Source organism: Pinus tabuliformis, chromosome 3_2 (assembly GCF_031772625.1).
Source record: "Pinus tabuliformis cultivar Carrire ecotype Pingquan chromosome 3_2, CPIR1, whole genome shotgun sequence".
In the NCBI taxonomy this organism is placed as follows: Eukaryota; Viridiplantae; Streptophyta; class Pinopsida; order Pinales; family Pinaceae; genus Pinus; species Pinus tabuliformis.
This window is the reverse complement of record NC_142302.1, coordinates 224330972-224358040: the sequence shown is the minus strand read 5'-3', so window position 1 is coordinate 224358040 and position 27069 is coordinate 224330972. Positions and strand designations below refer to the sequence as shown.

Below are 27069 nucleotides of genomic sequence, written 5' to 3'. Positions count from 1 at the left end.
TTGCCTACAGGGAAAGTATTGTATGATACTTTAGAAGATCTATTCTTTCTCGAGCGTGAGGTGAAGCACTTGTTTGTCACCAAGCCTAATTTTGCCAAATACATTGAGGTAGACGAGATCTATAGAAGAATGCTCAAAGTAAAATTACCTGAGGCTGAATGGTGGGAAAAAATGACAGATTTACTATAATTTACCACAGTAAATCTGAATTGTAGCCAGATGAAACAGGTGAACAGGGTCAAAGAGTAGTGGGTTAAAGAGTTTCAGTAAAAGACTAAAGACAAAGATGATTCTAGTGTACACATATCAGCTAGCCTAAAAAGGGCTCAAGTTCAACTGCAACAACCAACACTACCACAATAAGAGGGACAACATGATGCAGTTTTCCATCTGTCTCTATCTTCATGCTTGGAGATATTTTTATTTCCTTAATTAAATATCAAACTGTTATGAGATATTTTGTAATATTTTTTGTATAAATACTTCTCATTTTGAAGTATTTATGGTGGATTCAAAGACATTTCTATAGACTTGTATCTAAAATCAAAGTGTTATTGTATCAAGACTCGATTGGCTTGTTGGATCATGGCATAAAGTTTAGACATTTTACAGGATTCTTGTGTAAAGCGAAAATCAAATAAGTATTCTCTCATGTGTATTATTATTTTCCCTTATGTTTATTAATAATCATGTTATCACTCAAGAAAAAATAATTTTTAAATTCTGAACATCAATTTTTTAAAATTTCCAAAGGGTTGGTGTCAGTTTTGGGTCTAGTCTTTTCATCTTGTTTTAGAGTCTTTTTAAGAGTCTTGTTAGTATGTCAAATGGGGTCAATTCTCTGTTTTATTCTATTATTGGTCTCATATCTCACATGAATATCATATGTCGAAACTCATTTCAAAGTTCATAGCGTAGAAACCCGGTCTAGGTGATTTCGTAGCGCAAAACACCGATTTTGCACTAACTGCACTATGAAATCGAGAATTCATGCTGATCCATAGCAAATCTCACCCCAGCTATCATATTTACCAAAATCCGCTGTGTTTGCATCAACAATTGTCAGCTTATACACTTCGTCTATCATATCCAACCGCTTATCCTCATCATTAGGTCGTTAGGTGTCCTGGTACTGGCACATGTTTGCAGTTGTACTTTGCTCTGCGGTTTGGTCGTTCAACTAGGCTTTTCGAAATGGTATCAGAGCAATCGGGGAAATAATAGATAAATGCCAGGTACTGGATTCAATAGTTTCACATGGATGTTTTCTTCAGAAATGCAATATCGAGCATTCCATTGTTGGAATTCATTCACGTCTGGAATCTGGAGTTGAATTAAAGGATACCATGATGATTGGCGTTGACTATTATGAAACAGAGGCTGAAGATTGCAGCACTCCTAGCAGAAGGGAAAGTACCTATTGGAATTGGAAAGAACACAAAAATAAGGAATTGTATCATTGACAAAAATGCAAGGATTGGAAAGAATGTTACGATTTCAAACACTGATGTGGCAATGCCTGAGAAGCCTTCTGCAGACCCTAAAACAGTACTTGCTATCATACTAGGCGGTGGAGCAGGAACACGACTTTTTCCTCTTACAGGAAGAAGAGCCAAACCGGCAGTACCAGTTGAGGCACATACAGACTCATTGATGTACCAATGAGCAATTGCATTAACAGTGGGATCAATAAGATATTCATCTTAACACAGTTTAATTCTCAGTCTCTAAATCGTCACATTTCCGAGGCATATGGTTTTGGAAATGGTGTGAACTTCGGTGATGGCTTTGTGGAGGTTCTAGCAGCCACTCAGACTCCAGGTGAAGATGGGATGAATTGGTTTCAGGGCACAACAGATGCCGTGAGGCAATTTATGTGGTTTTTTTTTTTCGGATCCGAGGAATAGGCATATAGAACATGTTATTATTTTGTCGGGTGACCATCTCTACCGTATGAACTATATGGACTTTGTACAGAAACACATTGATAAGGAGGCTGATATCACAATTTCATGTGTCTCGATGGATGACAGCCGTGCTTCTGATTTTGGTCTCATGAAAATTGATGATAGAGGTCGCGTGCTTTATTTTAGTGAGAAACCTAAGGGGGAATTTCTTCTTCTTGGCTATATGTATAGTGGTTTAGGGACAGCAATCAAAGAAAACTCCAGGGAAGAGATATCTAGGGAGGCTCTCAGTATTGATAATGGGGAACAACTTTCTTGTGGTTCATAAATCCGGAAGGCATTACCACTTCTGCAAGAAGTTTACGGGGATAGCATGCGCAAGGTCTTACATGTCGGTCTTGACGCGTGTTCTGTAACCTCCAAACTATTAAAGGAAGATGACACTGAAGCTTGGGGTATTGAGCCATTTGATATAACATCCACACTAGACAATTCCTGCAAGAATTTGATTCGAAAGGGTATTGTACGGGTTGCCGACATCAAATTTCCTTTACCTTACAAAGCACAGTCATTCCCAATTGTGCTTGTTTCGGATGCCCCAGACTATTTGTCCCCAAAATACCTGAATAAGACACTGCTAGAGCTTGCTAGAGTCTCAGTTGAGGCACTTGTTCTGTTTGTTGGCACTCCAGGTCATTATACTTCAAAATCAACAAAAGTTATTCAACTGAGCAAAGCTGGAAGGCCTGCAAAATTACGGGGTCAATCATGGTGGCAAAGATGCTTTGAGTCATTGGGACTACAAGAAAACGAGAGCATGATCAGAAAATTTGAGTTGCTTCAGACGCAAAAGTCCCTTTCGATTTAAGAACCATAGCTTGCATGCTTTCCAAGTTGAGGTTTGTTTAATGCAATGAAAGACGGTCATGATAGAAATCATGAAAGGTTTTGTTCAATTTATTCATTTCCGATTCAGGAAAAGATGCAGGGAATTTCGCTGCTGCATGGGAATTATATAAAGCACAGGAAGAGGTTGTAGCTGCTTGTAAAGAATTTGGCATTAAAGTTACCCTATTCCATGGCCATGGTGGGAGGTTCAAGCTATGCTGCAAGTGACACAACAAGCACAATGATGCAGAAATTCCGGGATTCGACTCTGACATTAGAGCCACTGGAGATTGATGAGGATGGTCACAGTGATTTCTCTCCAAGGCAGTTAGTTGATGGTACAGAATCAGTAAAATTAGGATATCCATTTGTTATAGACATTTTTGTGCCTTACAGCTTTGAGCATGAAATGTCCATAATCCAAGGGATCCAAAGTCCCTAAAAGAGTTGTTCCTGCCCCTAAAGGAACAAGGTCAACCAATGACAGCTTCTCCCAGAAGTTCTCCACCAAAAACTACTCAGAATCAGTCAAATCAGGATCAATTCAGATGCTCTACTAGCTGCCTGCGTTGCAAAGCACCCCAATACACTAGCTAGGTGCGTTGCAACACACCTAAATGCACTACCAGGGTGCACTGAGCGAGAAATGCTAAATGGCAGTGTCATTCCACGAGGTGTACAGACAATGGAAGCTTCCAGAATCTTCCTCAATGACACTTGCCTCACTGAGTTCGACCAAGGATGAGTAAGAGGCTCTCAGCCTCCAAGTGAAAGCAAGAACTGACAGAGAGAAGCCACAAGTCAAAACATAAGCTGACTCATCCTCTCTACTTACATCTATATATGGACCCCTCATCTCAAAGATCCAGAGGCTGGAATTTTGTACTTTGCAGAGAATTGCTGTTGGTTTGAGATTGAGATTAGTGCATTGGGTGATTTATGCTTTGTTGGAGGTGAGGAAGGGATTCCTTTGCTGGGAGGTAGATGCTGGATCGGGACTCACTTGGTTGTATCTCCTCTTGGACTTTCTTATTATATCAATAAAACTATTTGAGTTTCTCCTACATGCTGTGTATCAATGATGCTTTGTTATATTTGCATGTTTAGCTTAAATCTGATCCTAAGCTAGTTATGAATGTAAATCTATGTCTGTTGTGTAGTTTTCCTCTTCTGTGATCTTGCAGGAACTTGGTGAAGCTGGGCCAGTAAGGGAGCAGGCAGCGGGAAGCGAACAAAGAGGAGAGCAAGTGGATCAACAAACTAACGAAAGACACAGGTTAGTTACATCCTTCCTCTTCGTTTACATGTCATAAAGAAGAATACGAAAATAGTTTTCCTTGTTTGTTGCTAAGGCACTATCACACCTTAGAGTGGGATAGGGGCGTTCTGAATAGATACTTTTCCCAACAACACCATTGTTAGGCCTTGCGAATACATTTTATACCTTGGAGCAGAGAACAATTTCAACCTTTTTACAGTGAGGAAAAATAGCGATGCTGCAATTGATGAAGAGAGAAGAAAATTGGAAGTTGTAGGTGAATACCACTTAGGAGAGTTTGTTGTATCTTATTAGGCATGGATCTCTTGTTATGCGTCTGCCAGATTTAGAATCTAGCCAGATTCCTACAGTTATATTTGGAACAATCAATGGTGTTATTGGTGTCATTTCATCTCTTCCTCAGGAGCAATATCCGTTTCTTGAAAAGTTGCAAGCAAATCTTGTCAAGGTGATCAGGGGAGTAAGGGGCTTAAGCCATGAACAGTGGCAATCATTTAGCTATGAAAGGAAGACTGTGTTTTTGAAATTACACAGCAGTTTCGTAGCGCGCTACGAAACTGCTGTAGCTGCATGTTACAATTCGGTTGATCAATTATGATTGACAAAGCGGCAAATCTTTTTGAAAGGTTTTGTCATCACACATGTATATGGGAAAGGCTTACAACACATGAGGAACGTGGCACTCCAATATATTGTTGGGTAATTAAGAAATATCAACATGATTAATTGGTTCCGAATATCTTTGAGGAAACTAAAAGCATAAAAACAGGGGGCAGTCCCATACTTTTAAGGAGCAGTAATGGAGATGAGATATAAGGGCCAGCAAGGAGTTTTTAAACATCCACTAAGGCTAAACTGAAGGAAACCACTTGTCAGAGAACGAATTTTGATTGTAATAAATGCTATGCTCAGCATGATGTAGAGTTAGACTCCTAATTGTCTTAGGTTTCTAAAACTCCCAGTTAGCAGTTGTTGTATTTAATACTTAGTTAAAGTTTGAGTAGTTGTCATAGCATAGTTCCCCTCACGTAGGAGGAGGAATCTCAACTATGTATAGAATTATATATATAGGAGAGGAGAAATGTACTTGGTGTGGGAAAAATTATTCAGAAAAGCTATGATATTTGGCTTTATGTAAAGACTCTGTTTTAGTAATGCAAGATTGGCTTTGCTTCTCAGGAATCAAGAGGGATTCGATGCTTAGAATGTGTTGTATTATTCTTTTCTCAATATTTGTAGTAGTATGAATGTGTAATTACTTAGAAATCACTCATGGTGCTCTAACTTCCTTTATACATTCATAGACTGTGTGGTCCTATATGTTTCTGGTATGTTCTAAATGTGTTGAATCCTGAATGCCCTGACTTCTATGTAAGGTTGATATCATTGTTATACTGAAACAATGTTGACTCCATAAGCCCAATGGATACTTTTTAGTTGTGTTTCCACCAATTACATTTTTCTATCTTTGTTTCACAAGAGTTAGCCATCTTAATCATAATAAAAAACAATAATCCTTTGAGAGAGCCCTCTCAGGTTGGGGAGGCTAAGCCTCAGCCTAAAGCAGGTTTGAAATAGTTACTTAAGGTCTTCCTGGTCAGCAGCCTTCCAGGGTCTGATTTTGAGATAGCAAATCATATGTGTTTCCATGAAATCTGAATGTTAAACTAGGAATGATATTTCAGAACTTGCTGTAATGCACTCTGTTTTGACTGTTTACCTTCTTAATGTTTTATGCTAAACTATCTTAGTTAGGGAATTCTTAAATGATCCCTTACTTCCGTAGTTTCTATTTATGGTCTATGTAACAAAGGATTATTAATTGCCCTTTGTTGATGATCACCCTTTGTTCCTCATTCTGATCCCGGTCTAAGGATTCTTCATTTCCCTTTTACCCTGGTTAGAATCATTCCATCCATCAGCCCTTTGAAAATTTGCCTTTTGCTTTGCTAGCCTGCCCTGTGAACAATCCCTTTAATGATCTGATCCAGTTAAGCTATCCTTTGATTTAATCCATAGCCCAATGGCTTAAAGACCTAGTTTTATCCATCTATTCCAAGAATTCCACCACCCAAATTTCAATCAAAATCAAAATCCTCATGAGCAGTAAGAACTAGCCTAAAATCCCACCCAAACAAAGTTAAATTATAAAGAGAGAGCCCTCTCTGGACTTAGGTTGGCTAGAACCTGAGTCTAAAGATTGGTTTGTGGTTACCTCAGATTATTCCTTCTTTTGACAACTTCTAGGGAAGACTTCTGAGTGATAATAACCGAAAGGGCCAGTAGTGTAGGGTTTTGTTGGTTAGCACAACTAAATCTAAACTTGGGTCCAAGCCCCTTCAAGCCAACAAATGGTTTCGTTGCCAGGACCGATATCTATATGAGGGATGCATGATGTGGCATTTGTGGATACCAACTAAGAAATAAATTAAGAAGTGGATAGATCGAAAGTTGCACAAGTTTTTAGCTCAGGATAATCAGAATCTGCGTTTAACAAAAGAAAGGTGGTTACAGAGATATCTCTAAACAAAAGTGCATGGATTTTTCTTTTCGACGTTCCCTTGTGAGTTACAAAAGTGGTTGTCCAAATTAGTGGATAACGGACCTACTTGGAAGAAGGATGATCCTATTGTGTGGACTCTAGAATTAGTCAAACATCTTGAAGGATCTTATTATAAGGTTGCAAGGGCTGTTGATTACTGGATTGATAGTATCTTGGGTGGTTTTATCACTGAATTTGAAATCGATACATCTATGTGTTATAGCGAAGCTGAATGCCAATTCTTTAAAGGTCCGAGAGGTAAGTACCTGAAATCGCTAAAAACCTGGATTAAAATGTTGTTGTGTGAAAAAGGGGTTATGCCTTTACATTAATGTTTAAGAGAGGTCATACTAGATCTATGTGAAGTGGAAAGCAATTTAGAGTAGATCTAGACAAATTTGTTGGAAGTGAATACAATCCTTTATTGAGAGAGTCTGGAAGTGAAGAAGAAAGAAGTAGCCCTAGTACGCCCAGAGGTGCGACGTAGTCAGTAGATCAGGATACTTATATAATTTCACATCCATCCACTTCATCTCCACCTCATACACCTATTCCTCCATCTCCACCTCCACCTCCACTATTCAGTATGGTAAATACAATGCAAATGCCTGTATTTAGGGGTTTGGGATCAAAGGATATCGATTAGTTTTGGTTTGTTGCAGAAGATGTGTGGAAGGCACAATAGGTCAACAATGATGAAATGAATAAAGCACAACTCGTTACAACACTACATGAAAGAGCACTTACCTGTTACATTAAATATAGTACAACTCATCTGGAAACTTGTTAGCTGAGACAAAGGATGTGTTGAATTCATAATTTAGAAAGCTGAAGTCGCAAGCTCAGTGTGTGACTGAACTAAAGGAGATCAAGCAGAGGGTTAATTAGTCTATGTGGGATATAGATCAGCGATTGAATTTTTTACTGAGCCAAGCTAATCTTTAGATTTCAGATGAACACCATAAGGAAAGGTACATAGCTATGCTATGACCTCACTTAAGATTGTCGTTATCTCAGTAAAATATTGGGTCTTAGGCCGAAGCATTGGAGATCGTGATGAAGCTAGAAGCTTCCCCAATCAAAGACATGACTATAGGAATTCAACAGATCCAGTCACAGTTAGCAAGCTTGCATATGGAGTTGCAGAATTTGAAGAAGGGAAAGGAGGTTAGATTGGAAACACATTCTGAAGTTTGGTGCATGAAGTGAGATATTCAAGGTCATCATAAAGATCAGTGCCCTATATTTCGGGCTTATATAATTGTAGGGGGTCCCAACCCGCTGAAGCCAGAATCTCCTGCTAGATCAAGCACCGGTACAAGTGCCTGGTGTAGCATCTGCCAAGTGTCTGGACAACATTCGAAAATAATTTTTATCTAATGCAGAAGTTTGTACAGTCTCCAAAGAAACTCTTTTGTAACTTTTGTAAATTGGTTGGTCATGATGAAAGGAATTTTCGAAGCTATGAATTGATGATGGATAATACTTTGATGTATAGAATGTAGGTTGAAAACCATGCGTAGAACGATCAAGGCTCACTTGCATTTGTGGAGGATTCCAAGGACGGAGAAGAGGATCAGGAGGAAATGGAAGAGGTCGGGGCTAGATCATTTGCTTTAATTGTGGAGAACCAGGACACTTTGCACGCGACTATCAGAATCCCACTCACCCTTATTGTCAATATTTTCGGAAATTTGATCATGTTATAGAGGATTACTTAGTATTAATATTGAAGATGCAGGAGAAGAAGAACCAAGAACTGACACAGAATATTCAGATGATGAGAGTTGAGCCACACGAAGATGATTCCAGTATCAACATAGTCACGTGAAGTAGTATAGCCATTTGTGAAGACAAGGTCGAAGGAAAACAACCAGTATCAGATCTATGGTTTCGAAGAACCAATGAGAATAATGTTGGGTTTGATTTACATAGAGAAAAAGAGATGTTCATGAATGAAAGAAAAAGTTTTATGGATCCAAGTGCTTCTACGTCCCATGAAAGGAGAAACCTGAAGAAGTTACTACGAAAAAGGATTAAGATCCCACAATGTTAAAATCATTTCTACAGACTTGCATGAAGTTATTACGAGATTGGGAGGTAGTTGAAGGATTGCAAGAGCTGATAGATAACTGTGCCAACCAGGATAAACTATTACCAGAACAATAAGCAATCAATAAGGTGAATTGAAGCAAGAAGAGAACTGGTAGGGAGATGTGGTTGACAACGCAAATTAGTGATTTTGAAATGGACCAGGTAATCTTAGACTTGGGCTCTGATGATAATGTACTTCCAGAGAAAAATTGGGAACGTATGGGGAAGCCTAAGTTACAGTGGTCGCCAATTTAGGTGTGCATGGTGAACCAACAAAAGATAATTCCAATGGGTTGCCTGCATGGACTAACTGTAGTTATTGAAGATGCAAGTGTAGTGGCAAATTTTGAAGTTATTGGGATAGTAAATGACAATAATCTATAACCAGCATTGCTTGGGATTGAATGGGACTTCGACATGAATGCAATCATTAATTTAAGGAAGCGAAGCATGGTATTTGAAAATAATGATCTTCGAGTGATTGTTCTGTTGGATCTAGCAGAAGGTGCGTGATACACAAAACCAGTCCGTGGTTATTATGAAGACTGTTTCATGTCAATTTGTCACCATGACACTTGATCAGTTTATGGATATTTTTTACCATTCTTGAACATGCTTGAACTAGCTCCCTCAGAAGTCAAACAACCCAAAATATGTTGAAGTAGATGAGGAATTTGGGAAAAATAACTGTTATACCTTGTTAAGTTCCACCTTCACTGATTTTTCTAGAGTTTCCCACGCATGCGCTGAAATCAACTCGGAGAACAGTGCAAAGTTGCGCTTTGTATGCCACTATAAAACCGCGCAGGTTAATTCTAGAAAGTAAAAATAAAAAGTACATTCTAGAAACATAGTTGGTCGAATATTTCCCAACTGAAAGCTTCCAGGTGGTGACTATTTGAAATATAAGCCTAAGATGATGGATCTTCATCCCTTTTCTCATGGTAACCTAGTCCACCAATGAAGGAATCTCATCCTCCTCTTTTGGATCTGAAACTTCCTCCTCTCCACCTATACAATGACTAGAGGGTAGAGGGATTAAGGAGGTCAGAACTCAGAGAAGACAAACTTATGCTGTTGGTTTGAGATTGGAAAGCTTGTCATCTAAGGAGGATATTGAAGGAATTTGGGAGGGACCTCATGGAATCAAGACAAAGGTTGTAAGGCTCCTCTTAATATTTGATTAATACAAATGAACACTTTATCCCATTGATTTGTCTTATTGGCATGATGAATGGTTTATAATTTCTTATAATGTTTATTAAGGTAAATTAAATTCCTAATTTCCTTTATCATTAGGTTATATTGTTTGGATTATTATATCACATGTGCTTTTGATCCTTTTATAGTTGATGTTTGCAGCTCTTATCAAGCATTGAAGAGCTACATCGAATCACAACAAGGAATCTTCATCGAGCATTTCATGAAAGAGGTAAGAGGCTCATCCATTAGCTATACTTCTTATAATTTGAACAAGTTCAACTTAGGGAAAGAGTTAGTTCAATTGTCTTGCTTGTTTCTAGTTTATGTCAAGGATCTAGGGAGATCTCTCTTGTCTGCAAGAGGGATTGTCCAGTGTAACAAATTGGCGACTCCATTAGGGAGCATCTCTATTCTCGTCTTTTTCCTTCGTTTTTCTTTCTGATTCTTCTGATTTATCCAGACTTGAGTTTTTATAAATTAATGGCCTTTTAGATCTGAGTGGTTGATTTTTTATTTTTTTCTTAAGTTTTCCCCCCTTGCCGTTTCTGTTTTCTAATAGAGCGTAGTTTTGCGCTCTTTTTGCCATAGCAATAGAGTGCATGTGCTCTGTTTTCTACTAGAAACCTACGCAGGCCTTGAGAATTTTTGAAAATATAGCCTTTGCTTCAACCCAGACTTGAGTTTGTTTTTATGGAAGTGTCATTATCTTTATTTGGACTGTCTTGTGTCTGATTTGAACTCAATTGATTGCTTTGTTAATGATTTTTGGAGAATTAGGTATTTTCGAAATAATTACTTAGGGTTTTTCCTAGTTGATTTGCTGATTGATCAAAACAAGATAGATTGTCCTTTTGCTTATGATATTCTTATTTTGTTCTGTCAAATACACTGGTTAAGCCTTAGTTGTTACTTATTTGTAGTCAAATTCATGTTGAATTGAAAATTAGGGTTTCTTAAGACCTAGTGCTTTTGTGAAGAAATTGTAGTCATTTTTGCTTAATAAAGGAAATTATTTCTTTCATCTTGGAAATTTCTCACAATTACACTGTTATTATCATTAAATCAAAGCATTCATAGGGGAAAATGTTTTTTCTCCAACTCTCTTGATTGATTTTTGCGTGCTTGAAAGTGCTGTGTGATTAGAGATAAAGAGTATGTTGGCTTATTTGATATTTAGGGAAATCTGGAAATTGGTTTGTTGACTGCATTTTCATTACATTATAGTGAAATTGGTTGCTTTAGAAAATTGTAAAATTTGTGAGTTTTTGCATTTCATTTCTCAAAAATCAAAGAAACTCTTTCTTTTCTCTAAATAGGATTTCATCGAATTTGAAAGTTTCTATTGCATTTTAGAGTGCATTAAGATTTCGAGTCGTGTCATAACATCATAAGTTTCACCTTCATCACCCATTGAGTAAAGAACATCTTAATAATACAACGTTAATTAAAATTCATCTAGAATTTTACATTTTTTAGGGCTCTTGTCACCTACAGTAGCTTAAGTGTAGGGCTTTGGAATAGGGAAGGAAGTAAACTTTCCAAAGCTACAAATGAACAATAGAATCTTGAGTTAGGGAGAGAAAATCCAATTATTTTTTGTTTTTCACTGGGAATCTCTTCTTGTACATGAGTTAAGCACGAGATCATGTCAAATCTGGTGAAGTGATGGTACCCAATTCATTAGCATAGATATAGTGATTTTCATATATTACAATGATATCAAAAGGTGCTTGGGGCCACTTGAAAGTAAACCTCCAATAGATCATGTGGAGGAGCCTTCAAGGGGATTGTTACACTGCCCTTGCGTGTACGTCTCATCTGCAACTGCCCACCAGGTAAAATTGTTATATTTGGTAAATTTAGTGACTATAATCCTTGGGCTCTACCTAAGGTGATAGGAGAGGGAAGGTCCTGCTGTACCTGGAATATACGTTGACTAGACTCACTTGGAATTTTTGGAGGGTAATCTTTGCTCGAGATGGTTTATAGTAGAGTTATTTGCACCAGACTGTTTCATTAAGAAGGTTGTCAAAGTCACTGGTTCCAAATGCTCATTTCTATAAATATTTTCACCTTGATCATTTCGATGATGGATTTCATCACCAACTAGTAGTTATTGATCTCTGCGAAGAGTCAGTTTGTATGGTTTGAACTCCTAGATTTTTAGCGCGTGTTACTTTCTATGTTGTTTCTTACTTTTTAGAGTCTTTAGGTGTAATTTAGATATTGTGTAATTGATCAATTGAAAATTTTTCATTGTGGCAGAATTACCAAGACAATCACATAGGATACTCAGGGATCCCACTGAGTATACACTGAGTCAATTAGAAAACATTAAAGCTGGAAAATCTAAATTATCAGGATTTAGAATTGCAGTAGAAACTGAAACTTATACACTTATAGACTCTAATGCAAGAGGAATTGAAGTTAATCAATCGATAAAATCTACTATTTTAGGCCTTTAAGTAACAAGAACTGAATTTGATCAAACTCAGAGATTAACATCACACTCAACATGAATTGATTTACAAATTACTGAACTCGTTCAAATTGAATCAGGTACTGGAGAATTTTCAGATACAAATCCCATTTCTGACACATATATTGACGAACCTGAGCCTAAAATTTCCGAGCCTGAGATTCATACATCTGCTACATCGTATATTCTAGATCCTCCACTTTCACCACATGTGAAAATTATTATTACTGATAGTCTCCCTCCTAGTCTCATTGCCATTGAAGAACTTGTTTCAGAAGAAGAGGAAGAACCTATAGTTTCTACCAGTGAACCTACATATATCTCAAAGCTTTTGTTTAGATCTCATCACCCTGAACCTTGGTATTTCACACCCATGAAATTTTTAGGACAAGGGATTATGCGATACACAACTCCTTATTCTACTGCACTAGGTTTTGACTGGTCTATGATGGCTTCTAGAAGTACCTTATCATATACATCCATGTTTTCTACTTCTCCAGAGTCAAAGTTGTATGGTGGTTTTCTACCACTTGGATATCACTCTCTTGCTGGAGGTTATTCAAGAGCTTCTTCCTCAAACTCATCTTCAAACATGTCAACTGGTGTAACTAACCCTACCAATGAAGGTTTGACATCTGAAAAAATTATTAATATGATTTCTAGTAATGTTGGTAATCCACAAACTAACCCAACTGGTGGTTATTACCCACCTGGGGGAAAATGTCATATCCTCTGCTAGGAGGACACCCTTTCAGTGGACCTTACCCTACAACTGGGGGGAAACCCCCTTCTGAGAATTACCTGAATTATTCTCAAATGCCTCAAACTAGTTTTGGTCAGCATGTTATGCCTCAACCCGCCGTTGGAATGTCTTACCCTAGATTGAATACAATCTGGAATCCTTTTTTAAATTAACAATCAATTCCAGTCACTTCTCAAGTGCCTTTGTATAAACTTGGTCAACGTCTTGGACAACCTATACAACAAATACCTTTTCAAGTCCAACCAACCATCCCGACTAATCCATCGACACGTACCCAAAAACCACTTCAACATCCTGTCTTGAGTACTCCTCAAACCTTGGTACAGTCTACCATACCAACGACTTTTCACAACCCAACTTTAGGTTTGCCTCAAATCCCATTCTAGGAGTATCACAAGTAATTGTCTCGCTAGGAAGAAAGGAGAAATCTATGTCCCTTTTAATTCAACTTTCATTGCCCTCATCCCGAAAAAAGAGGACCCGGAATCTTTTGAAGACTTCAGACCTATTTCTCTTTGCAATACCATATACAAGATTATAGCAAAAATCATTGCAGTTCGCCTGAAACCTATTCTATCTGTTTGTATTTCCAACGAACAATTTGGCTTCCTGGACGGGCGGCAAATTCATGAAGCTATAGGGGTGGCCCAGGAAACCATCCACAGTATCAGACAAGCAAAAAAGAAAGGGGTGGTGCTAAAAATTGATCTTTCTAAAGCCTATGACAGGATCAACTGGTCGTATCTCAGACTGTTATTGACTCACCTTGGTTTTAAGGTGGAGTTTATAAATTGGATCATGGGGTGCATTTCAAACGTAAGTTTTGCTGTTTTGATAAATGGGGCTGCCTCCCAATTTTTCAAAAGCCAACGAGGTTTGAGACAAGGATGCCCTCTTTCTCCTTTACTCTTCCTCCTAGCGGCTGAAGGTCTCAGTAGATTGATTTCAAAAGCCAAGAGATCAAGTTTGATCACAGGTTTGGAAGTCGCTGTAAATTTTTTCATAACTCATCTCCTATTTGTTGATGATATTTTACTATTCACAAATGGGAATATAAATGAAATAAAACATTCAAGCCATAGATCTTTGAAATCCATAATCTTGTCCCAGTACGGAGGGGATACTTGGAGTGATATCCTTTTACTCGAAAAATCGAGAGTGAGGATAGCCAGAAGAGCAGCAGATTTACAATTTCTCAAAAACTGTAGGGATAATAAGATCATTCCTCCATTCGCTCAGGTTAAGCATAAACTTCACAACAAATATAATAATAAAGCTTTTCTTCAACTAAGCTTCTCTCTAGTTCGGTCAGAAATCAGAAGGGTTAGATCTGCTCTGGAAATCCTGGGTCGTTTAGCTCTCTCATCTGGTGTGGCAATGGGGTCCCTCCGTTTTTAGACGTCCTAATCATCAGAAAGGATGATGGCTCTTTGGGCCATAAGGTTTTCAGGAAATCAACCCACACAGAGAATTACCTCCATGCCGATTCCCACCATCACCCTGTGCAGAAGGTTGGTGTTCTAAACACCCTGGCCATCAGAGCCCTTCGAATTTCCGACTCAAAACACCTGGAAGAAGAGAAGAAGCATCTAATCTTAACTTTTAAAAGTATAGGCTACAAGGAGCAGGAAATTAAAAAGGCCATAAAGAAAGCTGAAAGAAAGTTGTTGTCTCATGAGCCTAAGGCTCAAGACCAGCCTAATTGTGGTATTGTTTTTCTACCATATATCCATGGGATTACGGACAAAATCGCCAAAATTCTAAAAAAGAAAAACATTATCACTCATTTCTCAGCCCCAGGTACTATCAGACAAAGTTTGAAGTCCGTTAAAGATGATATCGACAAACAACAGCTTAAAGGAGTTTATAAAATAGAGTGTTCCTGTGGAAAATGCTACATTGGTGAAACAGGTCGCTCCCTCCAGACAAGACTCAAGGAACATGACGCGGATATTAAGAACGAAAGATCTCATACTTCAGCCCTGGCTGAGCACTCCTTAACTAAACATCATATCTGTCTGGAAAGCGCATCAATTATCGCTAGGGAGGAGCAACATCAGAGACGAAAGATCAGGGAAGCGCTTGAAATTATCAAACATCCTCATAATCTAAACAAAGATAATGGCTTGGAGATTAGCGGCAGCTGGCTTCCCTTGATCAAGGAAATAAAAATCGCAAGCGCACCCCCTGGTAAGGACCTCAGCAAGTAAGTTATCCCCCTCCTTTCTTGTGTCTTCAGTCTTTGTTTTCTTTTAGATCTAGGTATAGAATTTCGGTTAATTTCTAGAATATATTAACCCTAGTTATTAAATTAATTTCTAGAATATATTAACCCTAGTTATTAAATTAATTTCCTTCTAGTATTAATTTTCCCTAGGTTAATATCAATTTCTCTTTAGGGTTAATATTTCCCTAGGTAAAATTATAATAATATTAATCTCTTAATAGAATTAATATTATATATTAAATCAAATTAATATTAATAATATAATTAATATTAATAATAATATAATTAATATATTGAGAAATAATAATATAATTAAATAAATAAATAATTAATATAATTAATTTTATTAATATTAATTAATATATTAATAATAATATAATTAATAATTAATTTTATTAATAATAATTAATTTTATTAATATTAATTAATTTATTAGTAATAATATCATTAATAATAATTAATTAATATTTATTATATTATATATTAATAATATATACTTTGAATATTAATAATATATTAATAATATAATTAATGCAATTAATTAATTAGTAATTAATTAATTAATTAATTAAAAATTAAGATTAATAATTTAAATATTCCCTAGGTTAATATCAAATTTCATATTAATTAATATAATAATAATATAATTAATATAATTAATATTAATAATTTAATTAAATTACTTAGAATTAATTTTTACCTAGTTTCAAAATTAATTCCATTTTAGTTTTAATTTTCCTTAGGTAATAATCATTTTCATTTTAGGTTAATATTAATTTCATGTTAGAATTAATTATATTATATCAAAATAAAAATTTAAAAGCACATTAATATTATATATTAAAACAAATTAATTAATTTTTAAAAATTAATATTAAATTATATAAAAATAAAAATTAAATATAATAAAAATTATTACTTCAAGCCGACAGTTGGTTATTCCAAATGTTTCATCCTCATCACTATTTATTATTATTTCTCAGCTGCTCTTCTGTCATCATCATTCTCTTATCCTGAAGATGGATCCCATTTGGGATTCGAAACGTTGGTACAAAAATGCAAAAACTGTGGACTCTCCGATCAATAATTCAAAAGATTCAAGCCACAGATCTCTGAAATCCATAATCTTGTCCCAGTACGGAGGGGATACTTGGAGTGATATCCTTTTACTCGAAAAATCGAGAGTGAGGATAGCCAGAAGAGCAGCAGATTTACATTTTCTCAAAAACTGTAGGGATAATAAGATCATTCCTCCATTCGCTCAGGTTAAGCATAAACTTCACAACAAATATAATAATAAAGCTTTTCTTCAACTAAGCTTCTCTCTAGTTCGGTCAGAAATCAGAAGGGTTAGATCTGCTCTGGAAATCCCGGGTCGTTTAGCTCTCTCATCCGGTGTGGCAATGGGGTCCCTCCGTTTTTAGACGTCCTAATCATCAGAAAGGATGATGGCTCTTTGGGCCATAAGGTTTTCAGGAAATCAACCCACACAGAGAATTACCTCCATGCCGATTCCCACCATCACCCTGCGCAGAAGGTTGGTGTTCTAAACACCCTGGCCATCAGAGCCCTTCGAATTTCTGACTCAGAACACCTGGAAGAAGAGAAGAAGCATCTAATCTTAACTTTTAAAAGTATAGGCTACAAGGAGCAGAAAATTAAAAAGGCCATAGAGAAAGCTGAAAGAAAGTTGTTGTCTCATGAGCCTAAGGCTCAAGACCAGCCTAATTGTGGTATTGTTTTTCTACCATATATCCATGGGATTACGGACAAAATCGCCAAAATTCTAAAAAAGAAAAACATTATCACTCATTTCTCAGCCCCAGGTACTATCAGACAAAGTTTGAAGTCCGTTAAAGATGATATCGACAAACAGCAGCTTAAAGGAGTTTATAAAATAGAGTGTTCCTGTGGAAAATGCTACATTGGTGAAACAGGTCGCTCCCTCCAGACGAGACTCAAGGAACATGGCGCGGATATTAAGAACGAAAGATCTCGTACTTCAGCCCTGGCTGAGCACTCCTTAAAAACTAAACATCATATCTGTCTGGAAAGCGCATCAATTATCGCTAGGGAGGAGCAACATTAGAGACGAAAGATCAGAGAAGCGCTTGAAATTATCAAACATCCTCATAATCTAAACAGAGATAATGGCTTGGAGATTAGCGGCAGCTGGCTTCCCTTGATCAAGGAAATAAAAATCGCAAGCGCACCCCCTGGTAAGGACCTCAGCAGGTAAGTTATCCCCCTCCTTTCTTGTGTCTTCAGTCTTTGTTTTCTTTTAGATCTAGGTATAGAATTTCGGTTAATTTCTAGAATATATTAACCCTAGTTATTAAATTAATTTATAGAATATATTAACCCTAGTTATTAAATTAATTTCCTTCTAGTATTAATTTTCCCTAGATTAATATCAATTTCTCTTTAGGGTTAATTTTTCCCTAGGTAAAATTATAATAATATTAATCTCATATTAGAATTAATATTATATATTAAATCAAATTAATATTAATAATATAATTAATATTAATAATAATATAATTAATATATTGAGAAATAATAATATAATTAAATAATTAATTAAATAATAATAATAATTAATATAATTAATTTTATTAATATTAATTAATATATTAATAATAATATAATTAATAATTAATTTTATTAATAATAATTAATTTTATTAATATTAATTAATTTATTAGTAATAATATAATTAATAATAATTAATTAATATTTATTATATTATATATTAATAATATATACTTTGAATATTAATAATATAATTAATGCAATTAATTAAAAATTAAGATTAATAATTTAAATATTCCCTAGGTTAATATCAAATTTCATATTAATTAATATAATAATAATATAATTAATATTAATAATTTAATAATATTAATAATTTAATTAAATTACTTAGAATTAATTTTTACCTAGTTTCAAAATTAATTCCATTTTAGTTTTAATTTTCCTTAGGTAATAATCATTTTCATTTTAGGTTAATATTAATTTCATGTTAGAATTAATTATATTATATCAAAATAAAAATTTAAAAGCACATTAATATTATATATTAAAACAAATTAATTAATTTTTAAAAATTAATATTAAATTATATAAAAATAAAAATTAAATATAATAAAAATTATTACTTCAAGCCGACAGTTGGTTATTCCAAATGTTTCATCCTCATCACTATTTATTATTATTTCTCAGCTGCTCTTCTGTCATCATCATTCTCTTATCCTGAAGATGGATTCCATTTGGGATTCGAAACGTTGGTACAAAAATGCAAAAACTGTGGACTCTCCGATCAATAATTCAAAACATTCAAGCCACAGATCTCTGAAATCCGAAATAAAAGAGCTTAAAGACATTCTTGATCTGTTTCTGAAAGCTACAGGACTTCAAATCAATTCCAGGAAGTCTCATTTAATTATGGAAGGCTTCAACAGGCAAGAGGAGATTTTGATCACATCCTACTTGCCTTTTGAAATCTGCAATATGGATCGGCCATTCAAGTATCTTGGGTTTTGGCTAAAACCGTCTTCATACCGAAAGCAAGATTGGAATTGGCTGGTGGCAAAAATTGAACAAAAGATATCCCATTGGAACTTCAAGTGGTTATCAAGGGCTGGAAGACTTACTCTGGTAAATTCCGTTCTTCAGGCCATCCCGGTTTTTTGGGCTGCTTTGACTTGGATTCCCAAAGGGATCCTTCATAAAATCAAGCAGATATGTAGCAGATTTCTGTGGTCTGGATCTAAGGAGGACTCAGTGCTACCTTGGGTAGCTTGGGATAAGATTGCTAGACCAAAGGAGTGGGGAGGCTGGGGCGTAAAGCATCTCGTTGACTTCAGCCAATCCTTGGCAGCAAAATCAGGATGGCGAATTATAAAGGCGGAGAACCTTTGGACTAGAGTTGTTAAAAGAAAATATATTGATCCAGTTCTGCTTGAAGACTGGATTAGGAATCCAAACAAAAAAGGTAGAAACTGCTCTGTTATTTGGAAGGCCACTACAAAGGCTTTTAAAATAATTGAATAAGGTTTAGCATGGCAGGTGGGGAATGGAGAAAACCTGCGGATTGGCAAGGATCCGTGGGTAGGGTGCAACGAACTTTTTGCCTTATCACCTGGTCTTCTCGCTCATCTAGATGCAAAAGGAATCAAAAGTTTAAATCAGATAGCAAACATGGAGCTATCTTCCATCTGGGGACAGGCATGGAAATCAGAAGAGGACCTGGGCATTGATCCCATTTGGAGAAATGAGTGGCGGGTTTTCATTCAGGAACTCAAACGATCAAATGTCAGATTAAAGGACAAACCAGACTCACTGGTTTGGGCTCATGCTGAGTCAGGTTACTACTCCCCAAAGGCTGGTTATAACTTCCTGATGAAGAGAAAGGGATGGGATCCTCCTGCTTGGTGGGCAAAGCTTTTGTTTAAACTGAAGTGCCCCAAAAAAGCCAGAATCTTTCTCTGGTGTGCCTTAAAAAACAAGATTCCTTCTTGGGAAATTCTTCAAGCTCGCTTCAAGCAGGGACCGGGTAGATGCCCCTTATGTTTTGCAGCCTCTGAATCCATCCCTCACTTATTTCTGGCCTGCTCCTTTACAAGACAAGTCTGGGATGAAACAAAAAAACTTTTGAACATTAATGTAAGATGGGAAGGGGAAGACCTCTCTTATGCTTGGGAATACTGGTGGTCCCACTACCCTGAGAAGAACTTGAGGAATCTCCCTCCTATTCTTTGCTGGGGCATTTGGATTGCCCGGAATCGAAGCATTTTCAAAGATAAAGCCACTCCAGCGAAAGTAATTGCAATTCAGAGTTCAGCCATTCTTGCCAGCATCCCTGAGCCGGAAGGTCCTTCAAACTTGAACTAGCGGAAGGAACCTCATATCAGAGAAGGCATCCCGTGGGCTTTCTTTGACGGGGCTGCTCAAAACAACTCCACTGGAGTCGGAATTATTATTCATCTAAGCCCCTTACACTCGTTAAAAGCCTCAGTGGGTCTTGGGATGGGCACAAACAATTTTGCAGAATTATCAGCCTTAAAACTTCTCCTTTGATGGCTCATTCACAGAAATATCCTCACAGTTCAGATTTTTGGAGACTCTTTAAATGTTGTAAACTGGGTAAATGGGAAATATAGATGTCGGAATTATATGTTGATGCCACTGTTAGAAGAAATTCAAAGTTTAAAGTTATATTTTAATGCTTTCTCCATTGCACATATCTACAGGGACAAAAATGAAGAAGCAGACAGGTATTCTAAAACAGGTTTGCAACAGGCTTTGGGTTCGTGGAGGATAACTGAGCAGTTTCAGGACCAGAACCGTGTGTCGGATCTCCCCCCTTACACTTAAATACTCTTTTTGATATGGCTGTTAAATGTTCCAGGTACCAAAGGACTCTTATCTGGTACTGGCAGCACATGAAATTATGTGTTTTTTCTTTTTTCTGTTCATCTCTTTTCAATATGAAGAAGAACTAGAGACATCCTTGTTTTCCTTTAAAAAAGGAGACCCAGATACACTGAGACAATTTTGTCTATATTTTTTGGTATGGCTGTTCAGGCCGGGTACAGGAGAACTTTTAGTTTTTCTAAAGACATGTTTTGATGGCATCACAAAGGAGGATTGTTTTCCCTCTGCCTCAAGCAGTTGTCTGCTGAATGTTCACTCATCTGATTGTAACTTTTTTATTTTACTAATAGAAAAGTTCGGCTTTTTTCTTCGGAAAAAAAAAGTAATTGTCCCGCTCATATCACAAGTTACGATGCAACCCCTTATTCAATATTTACCTCAGGTATCTAGTGTTCAATCCATTCCTACAATTATGTCAATACCCCAAATGCCTATTATATAGCCTAATGTCCCATATATGCAAGAAACGTTTCAAGGGCCACCTTTCCAAGGTCTACCCCAAAGTCAATTTGTTCAAAGTCCACCTTTTCAAACTCAATTTCTCCAAGTTCAACCTTTGCAAAGTCAACCCTTTCAAGGACAGTTCACTTAAGGTCAAATGGGTCAGAGTCTCCCCTTTCAGAATCAACCAAACCCAGGTCATATGTTTCAACAACCTATACAACTGTAATATGGTATGGCTCATCCTAGATGTCTGGGAGGTATGAATATTCCAACTGCTAAGGCTATCCCATGATATCCTAGATATCCTCCTCCCAGTACAGAACTCGCTCCTCAGGGCTATCAGTATCCATCTCAGGATCCCAATTGCCAGTTGCCCTTCATTGCAACTTTGGATTTTCCTGACCTCTCTCAATTAACTAATGATCCACTTTTTTGTTTACCATTTTTACTAAGTTGCCCAATGATATTCCTAATTTTGAAGGTAAGTCGGGTGAATATCTATCCAACCATGTTATGACCTATCATCTTTGATGCACGTCCAACTCATTAATGGATGATTCTATTAGATTACAACCTTTTCAATGAACCTTAACTCGTTAGGAAACCAAATGGTATGTATAATTGCTGCACGCTTCCTTCGACACATTTAACGTCCTTACTACAACTTTTTTGACCCATTTTCAGTTTCCCATTCAATATGATAATGGAGCTAAACTTTTAACTTCTTTAAAGCATTCAACGTTAACCCATATCTCAGATCACACTCACGAATGGAGATGAAGACGTCGCCTAGTTAAAGTTTACATTCTAGACCACATTTTGGCCTAGTGGTTCATAAAATCTCTTTTACCAGTAATAACTGAAGATGTGGCCAAAGGAGATGTTTTAACTGAAGAGCAAGAAATTGCTCATGCTCAATACCTTGATCTTGTTTATAATCAGTCTAGTACTTTGTATGAAAAGATCCCGTATTTACCCTTACCTAGTCAAACTAATCCAACTCTTACATGATCACATGTCGCCTATGGCATGATTTGTTTTGTGAGCTAGAAATCTAACAACAAAAAGAAAAATTCTAAGAAAAATCAGACTTCGGCTGTGTCACCTTCAACAATGTCTTCCCTTGAAGTGCTGCCAACTTGTCCAACACAAAGGAAATTATTATTATCAGCCATAGGAGTAGTAGATAATCATGAATCCAATTTGATTATTTTCGATCTTGAAAATCATGTCCCACGTCTCCTGCACCAACTGGAGTTTCAGATACCAGTTTATTTCAAAACTCGACGAGTTTTTCAAACAGTGGTTGATGAAGGAGAATCGACATGTATTATGTCCATTTCTTGTTGGAAATCTTTGGGTTCTCCAACAATCAATCAATATCCCATGACTTTGAAAGCCTTTGATGGAAGAGGTTTTCATCCGTATGGAATTTAAAATGATTTGCCAATCGAATTAGAGGGAAAAACAATTGCCATTTACATTGAGGTTGTTGATGCTCAACTTGAATATAACCTTTTGCTTGGTCGGATCTAGACCTATGCCATGGCGACAATAGTCTCATCATATTTTAGAATGATTATGTTTCTTCACAAAGGAAGAATTGTGAAAGTAGACCAATTATCCTACTATACCTTAGACCCTAATTCCAATGGTAGTATCCCATTTGTTGCAAAATCAACCACTCCATATGAAGAAATTTGCGTTGGTCTTCTCAAAGACTCATATTTGATGGGAAATTTCGCATTCCTTGCACCCAATTTCCTTCATAATGATGCCTAGATTAACATGATTACATCAAGTACTTTCGAATCAAGAGATATGTGGAAAGTACCTTCAAGAATAGAAATGATCTTATATGGTGATGAAATGCCTTGTACCCCTTTTGATTTATCCTATGAGGAAATTTAGTACTTTTCCAACTCATCAATATATGAAGACGATTGAATGCATATGATTATTGATGAATATTCTCATTTTTCACGCTTGGAACCAATCTCTAAGCCTGATCCTTTTAACACTATTTTTTAATTGATGAAGGGATTATGGAAGTTATGACCTTGGACGAAATGCCATGGAATGATACTCATCATCGTTCAAATTTATTGCCATCCTTTGACAAAATTGAGAATAATTTCTCATCTATGTTTTCATCTAAGACCCTTAGTGATCCTCAATGTCCAATATCTACCCTTTCTTCCAATTCTGAACAGAATTTAGGGAACATATCGGCAATGATACCCATATATATCTCACTGAAACCCAGGATAACTGAAAATATTCATATAGGAGCTTCTTTTTCTTTAGGATATTCAAACTTACAAATCCCTATGTCAGGAATTCTGCGACATCTTTTCCTGGTTGTTACACAGTAATTTGTCACTGTCTCCATGTCAGTCTCCCTACTGTGTCATGAATTCCAATTAATCATGCTCATGCTCTCTAATGTTGCCAAATGACCCACTTTGCCAAAGTTTTTCCCATCATCGCAACTGTTATTAAAATAACCGTGCTGACTGGCGCCTCATAATACAACGAATGCGCTGCCAGCGCGGAAGCACACGTGTTTCTCGCGCTGGTCGAATTTCATGAACCAGCGCATCTTCTATTCATATTGGGTCGCGCTGACATAACCTTCCCTGTTATTCAGATGCGATGTCAGCGCTCCAGTGCAGTTATACACCCGCTGTTACACTAAAAAATGTCACCATAACTATTTGTAGTTTGTATGGCTCCATCACCTGTCATACTATCCTCCTTGGCAAGTCTCATGCCTCTGCTTTCCATGTCAAACTCAAAGAAAGAGAGAAAAGTCATTTAAAGTCAAGTTATCTCTGGTACGCAGTTTCTCTCAACCTTACCTGCGGGTACGCAATCCAAGTTCATAATACCTGCGTACTTGTACGCTCTGTCTGTAAAGCAATGGGTGCGTACTCCTATAAAGGTCAATAAGCACAAGTTTCACTCCAAAAAAGTTACTTGTGGTTATTTCTAGAGCATTCTAGAAGCTTGTTTGACGTGTATGGAGCGCCTCTAGATGGTTCATGTATCCCTATAGAAGAGGAACTTATCCCATCAAGAGGGGAGCTAACCCACCCAAAAGAGGGGCTTATCCCATTGATGGTGGACCTGATTAACTTCCTCTACAACACTATAAATACATGCATTGGACCATAGGGAGGGGAGGTTGAAAAGCTGAACATTCCTAAGGGTAGATGCTGCTGGAATTAGGACTTCCTTGTAGAAGCTTGTGAGGAGAGATTACCATCTTTACTTGTTTCCATTAGGAGGTGGGTGAGCTGATCAGAGTAAGGGAGAACTCTTGTGGACCCTGGGAGGAGCTTGCAAAACACCAAGGCTCAGGTTGTAATGGTTCCTTTTGTTACCTTTTAATACAAATTAGTCCATTCTTCTCAACAATTTGTTATTTATGAGTTGTTTCATATACTCCTTGGTCTATATGTTAAATATGTTTTATTTTATGTGATATTCAGGTGCTATTTAATCGTTTGATTGTTAGTGAATGTAGGTTTCGAAGAGAAGGAGGAGCTCATCCGGATCAACGAAGCTGGACTACTACAACAACGTTGGATTACAGGTAGGATCTAAACACTTGATTTCTCATATTGTAAAAGCATATTTAGGGAAGGATTGCTCTTATTTGTCTTGTTTGTCACTAGAAAGTCTTAGGCTTCTAGGAAGGTCGATTGTGTCCGCACTAGCGACTCTTTCCGCGTGACAAAATGGCGACCATACTGGGGACTCCATTAATGTGCTTGAGTTCTTTTTGATTTAATATTTTGGTCTGAGAAAAATCGCTTGTTTTCTGATTTTTGGCTGTCTAGCTGTGTATTTGGGTGAGTTAGCTTAGAGTAAATTTAGATTTTTAGTTTTCTTAGCTTTGCCAGCAGTACGCAGGCTTTGAGTTCAGCACAGTGCGTACTTGTACGCACTACGACTGTGTGCATAGAGCGTACCCGCGCCTGTGTCAACATATTACCTGCGTACCCCTGTCAAATTTGAGAAAATTTCATTTTTCATCTTTTTGCTCTTTAGATTTTGTTTTTACTTTGTTTTTACTGCCCAGATCCATTAGTTTACTGTCAGAGATCTTCACCTGAACTTGTTCCGTTAGTGTCGAGGGTTTTGGTGGAATTCATAGGGATTTTGCCTTAGGGTTTGATTTTTAACTGGTCCTGTAGTGACTTTGACGTTAGAGGTTGTCAAACTTTGGATCTCCTTGGTTTTGGTCAGTCCTCTTAGGAGTCGGGCCTGTCATAGAAGTCACCCTTGTGAGAGACCTACCTTTGTGTCTTCTCTTTGCGAAACTCGAAAAGTTTGTTTGTTAAAGCCTTGAATTCCATTCTTGAGAAAAAGAACAAAAAGATTTCGTTTTTTGTTTTTGGTTAGTTTATGATTCTGCATAAACTGATCCTTAGTTGCATTTTGACTAAGTAAAACATCCGGGAATCATCCTTGTAGGCTTTTGTCCTCATTAGTCTTACTTTTAGGTAAATTTCCCTTTAATCTGCTTTTGAGTGATTTTGAATTGATTGCCTTAGATTTGTTAAATTTCATTTGATAAATAGTTTTTACATGCTTTATTAATATAGGAAAAATACAAAAGATTCTTTGAAAACAAGTTTGCTTTGGTAGCATTTGTAGACTTTTGGGAGAAAAAGGAAATTTCGTGAATAATTAGTGGTCATGAGTTGCATGTTTTGAAAAGATAAAGAGAATTGTTTCTTTGATTGTCTTTGTTAAGAAAGTTGTTTTCTATAAAGTTTGCATTCTCTCAACTCTCTTAGCTAGGAGATTCATTGAAAAAGGAAAGTAGTGTAAATCATCTTAGGTGCATCTTTGTAGTGGTTGAGAGTCGAGTCTACACACCATCAGTTTCATCTCCACTACCTTTTGTCTTAAAGGAAAACCATAAAATTAACGCTTAAAGTAAAATCAACTTAGTAACTTTTTATTTACTAGGGATCTGAAACACCAATATAGATCAGGCTAGTGTCTTGGAGTAGGAGAGTAATTAACTCTCCAAGACAGCAAAACCAAACAAGTAGCTGATCTTGTGGTAGGATAAATCCAACTGTTTCATTTATACTCTGGGAAAGCTCCTCTTAAAGGAGAAGCACGAGCTCGTGTCCGAACCAGTGAGGGGATCAATCCTCCCTCGTTGGGAACGACGCCAGACACGCACGTATTACAAACGGTAAACCTCGGATTAACCATTGTCGAGGAGCCAGGGGCCACTTGTCGGTAAACCTTGGATTATTGTCAAGGAGCCGGCAAGGGGATTGAGCTTGATACTCTGCCCTTGCGTGCTGTCGGAGTGTAGAATGTTCCCCCAGGTGTATTTGTTGCTGTTGGTAACCTTAGTGACCATTATCTTTCGGATTCTACCCGAGGTGACGGTGGAGGGAAGATCCCACTGTACCTGGAGCAGACGTCGGCTAGACTCACTTGGATTTTCCTGGGGGTTCACTTCACTCGAGACGGTTAAAGTGGAGGAACTTGTGCCGGTCTATTCATTAAGCAGGTTGCCGGGGTAACTGTTCCACCCACCACTTCTGTACTGAATTCGGCGATGTTGGGCTTCATCACCAACTGGTGTTTTCGATCCGGAAGGCTACTGTTTGTGCATGGTTTGATGCCCTAGATTCTTTAGGCATGTGATTCAAATTTGTTTCGTTCTTTAGAGACTTTAGGTGGTTTGCTTTGAGATTTTACTTTGTTTGCGTGTGCAGTAGTTAAAAGTTTTTAACTGTGGCGGAATTACCGAGACAGTCCCGTAGACTTCG

At 37.0% G+C, this 27069-nt stretch overlaps 1 protein-coding gene and 1 pseudogene across 1 annotated transcript; both read left to right on the top strand.

Moving 5' to 3' along the window:
- LOC149180523 (putative pectin methylesterase CGR2 pseudogene) overlaps positions 1 to 2775 on the top strand; it is a 28208-nt pseudogene extending 25433 nt beyond the window's left edge.
- A 16807-nt stretch (positions 2776 to 19582) lies between these two features.
- Positions 19583 to 20275, top strand: LOC149180522 (uncharacterized). Its single transcript, XM_089413897.1, has one exon. It carries the CDS (start codon positions 19583 to 19585, stop codon positions 20273 to 20275), a length of 693 nt encoding a protein of 230 aa, XP_089270023.1.
- Positions 20276 to 27069: the final 6794 nt, after the last annotated feature.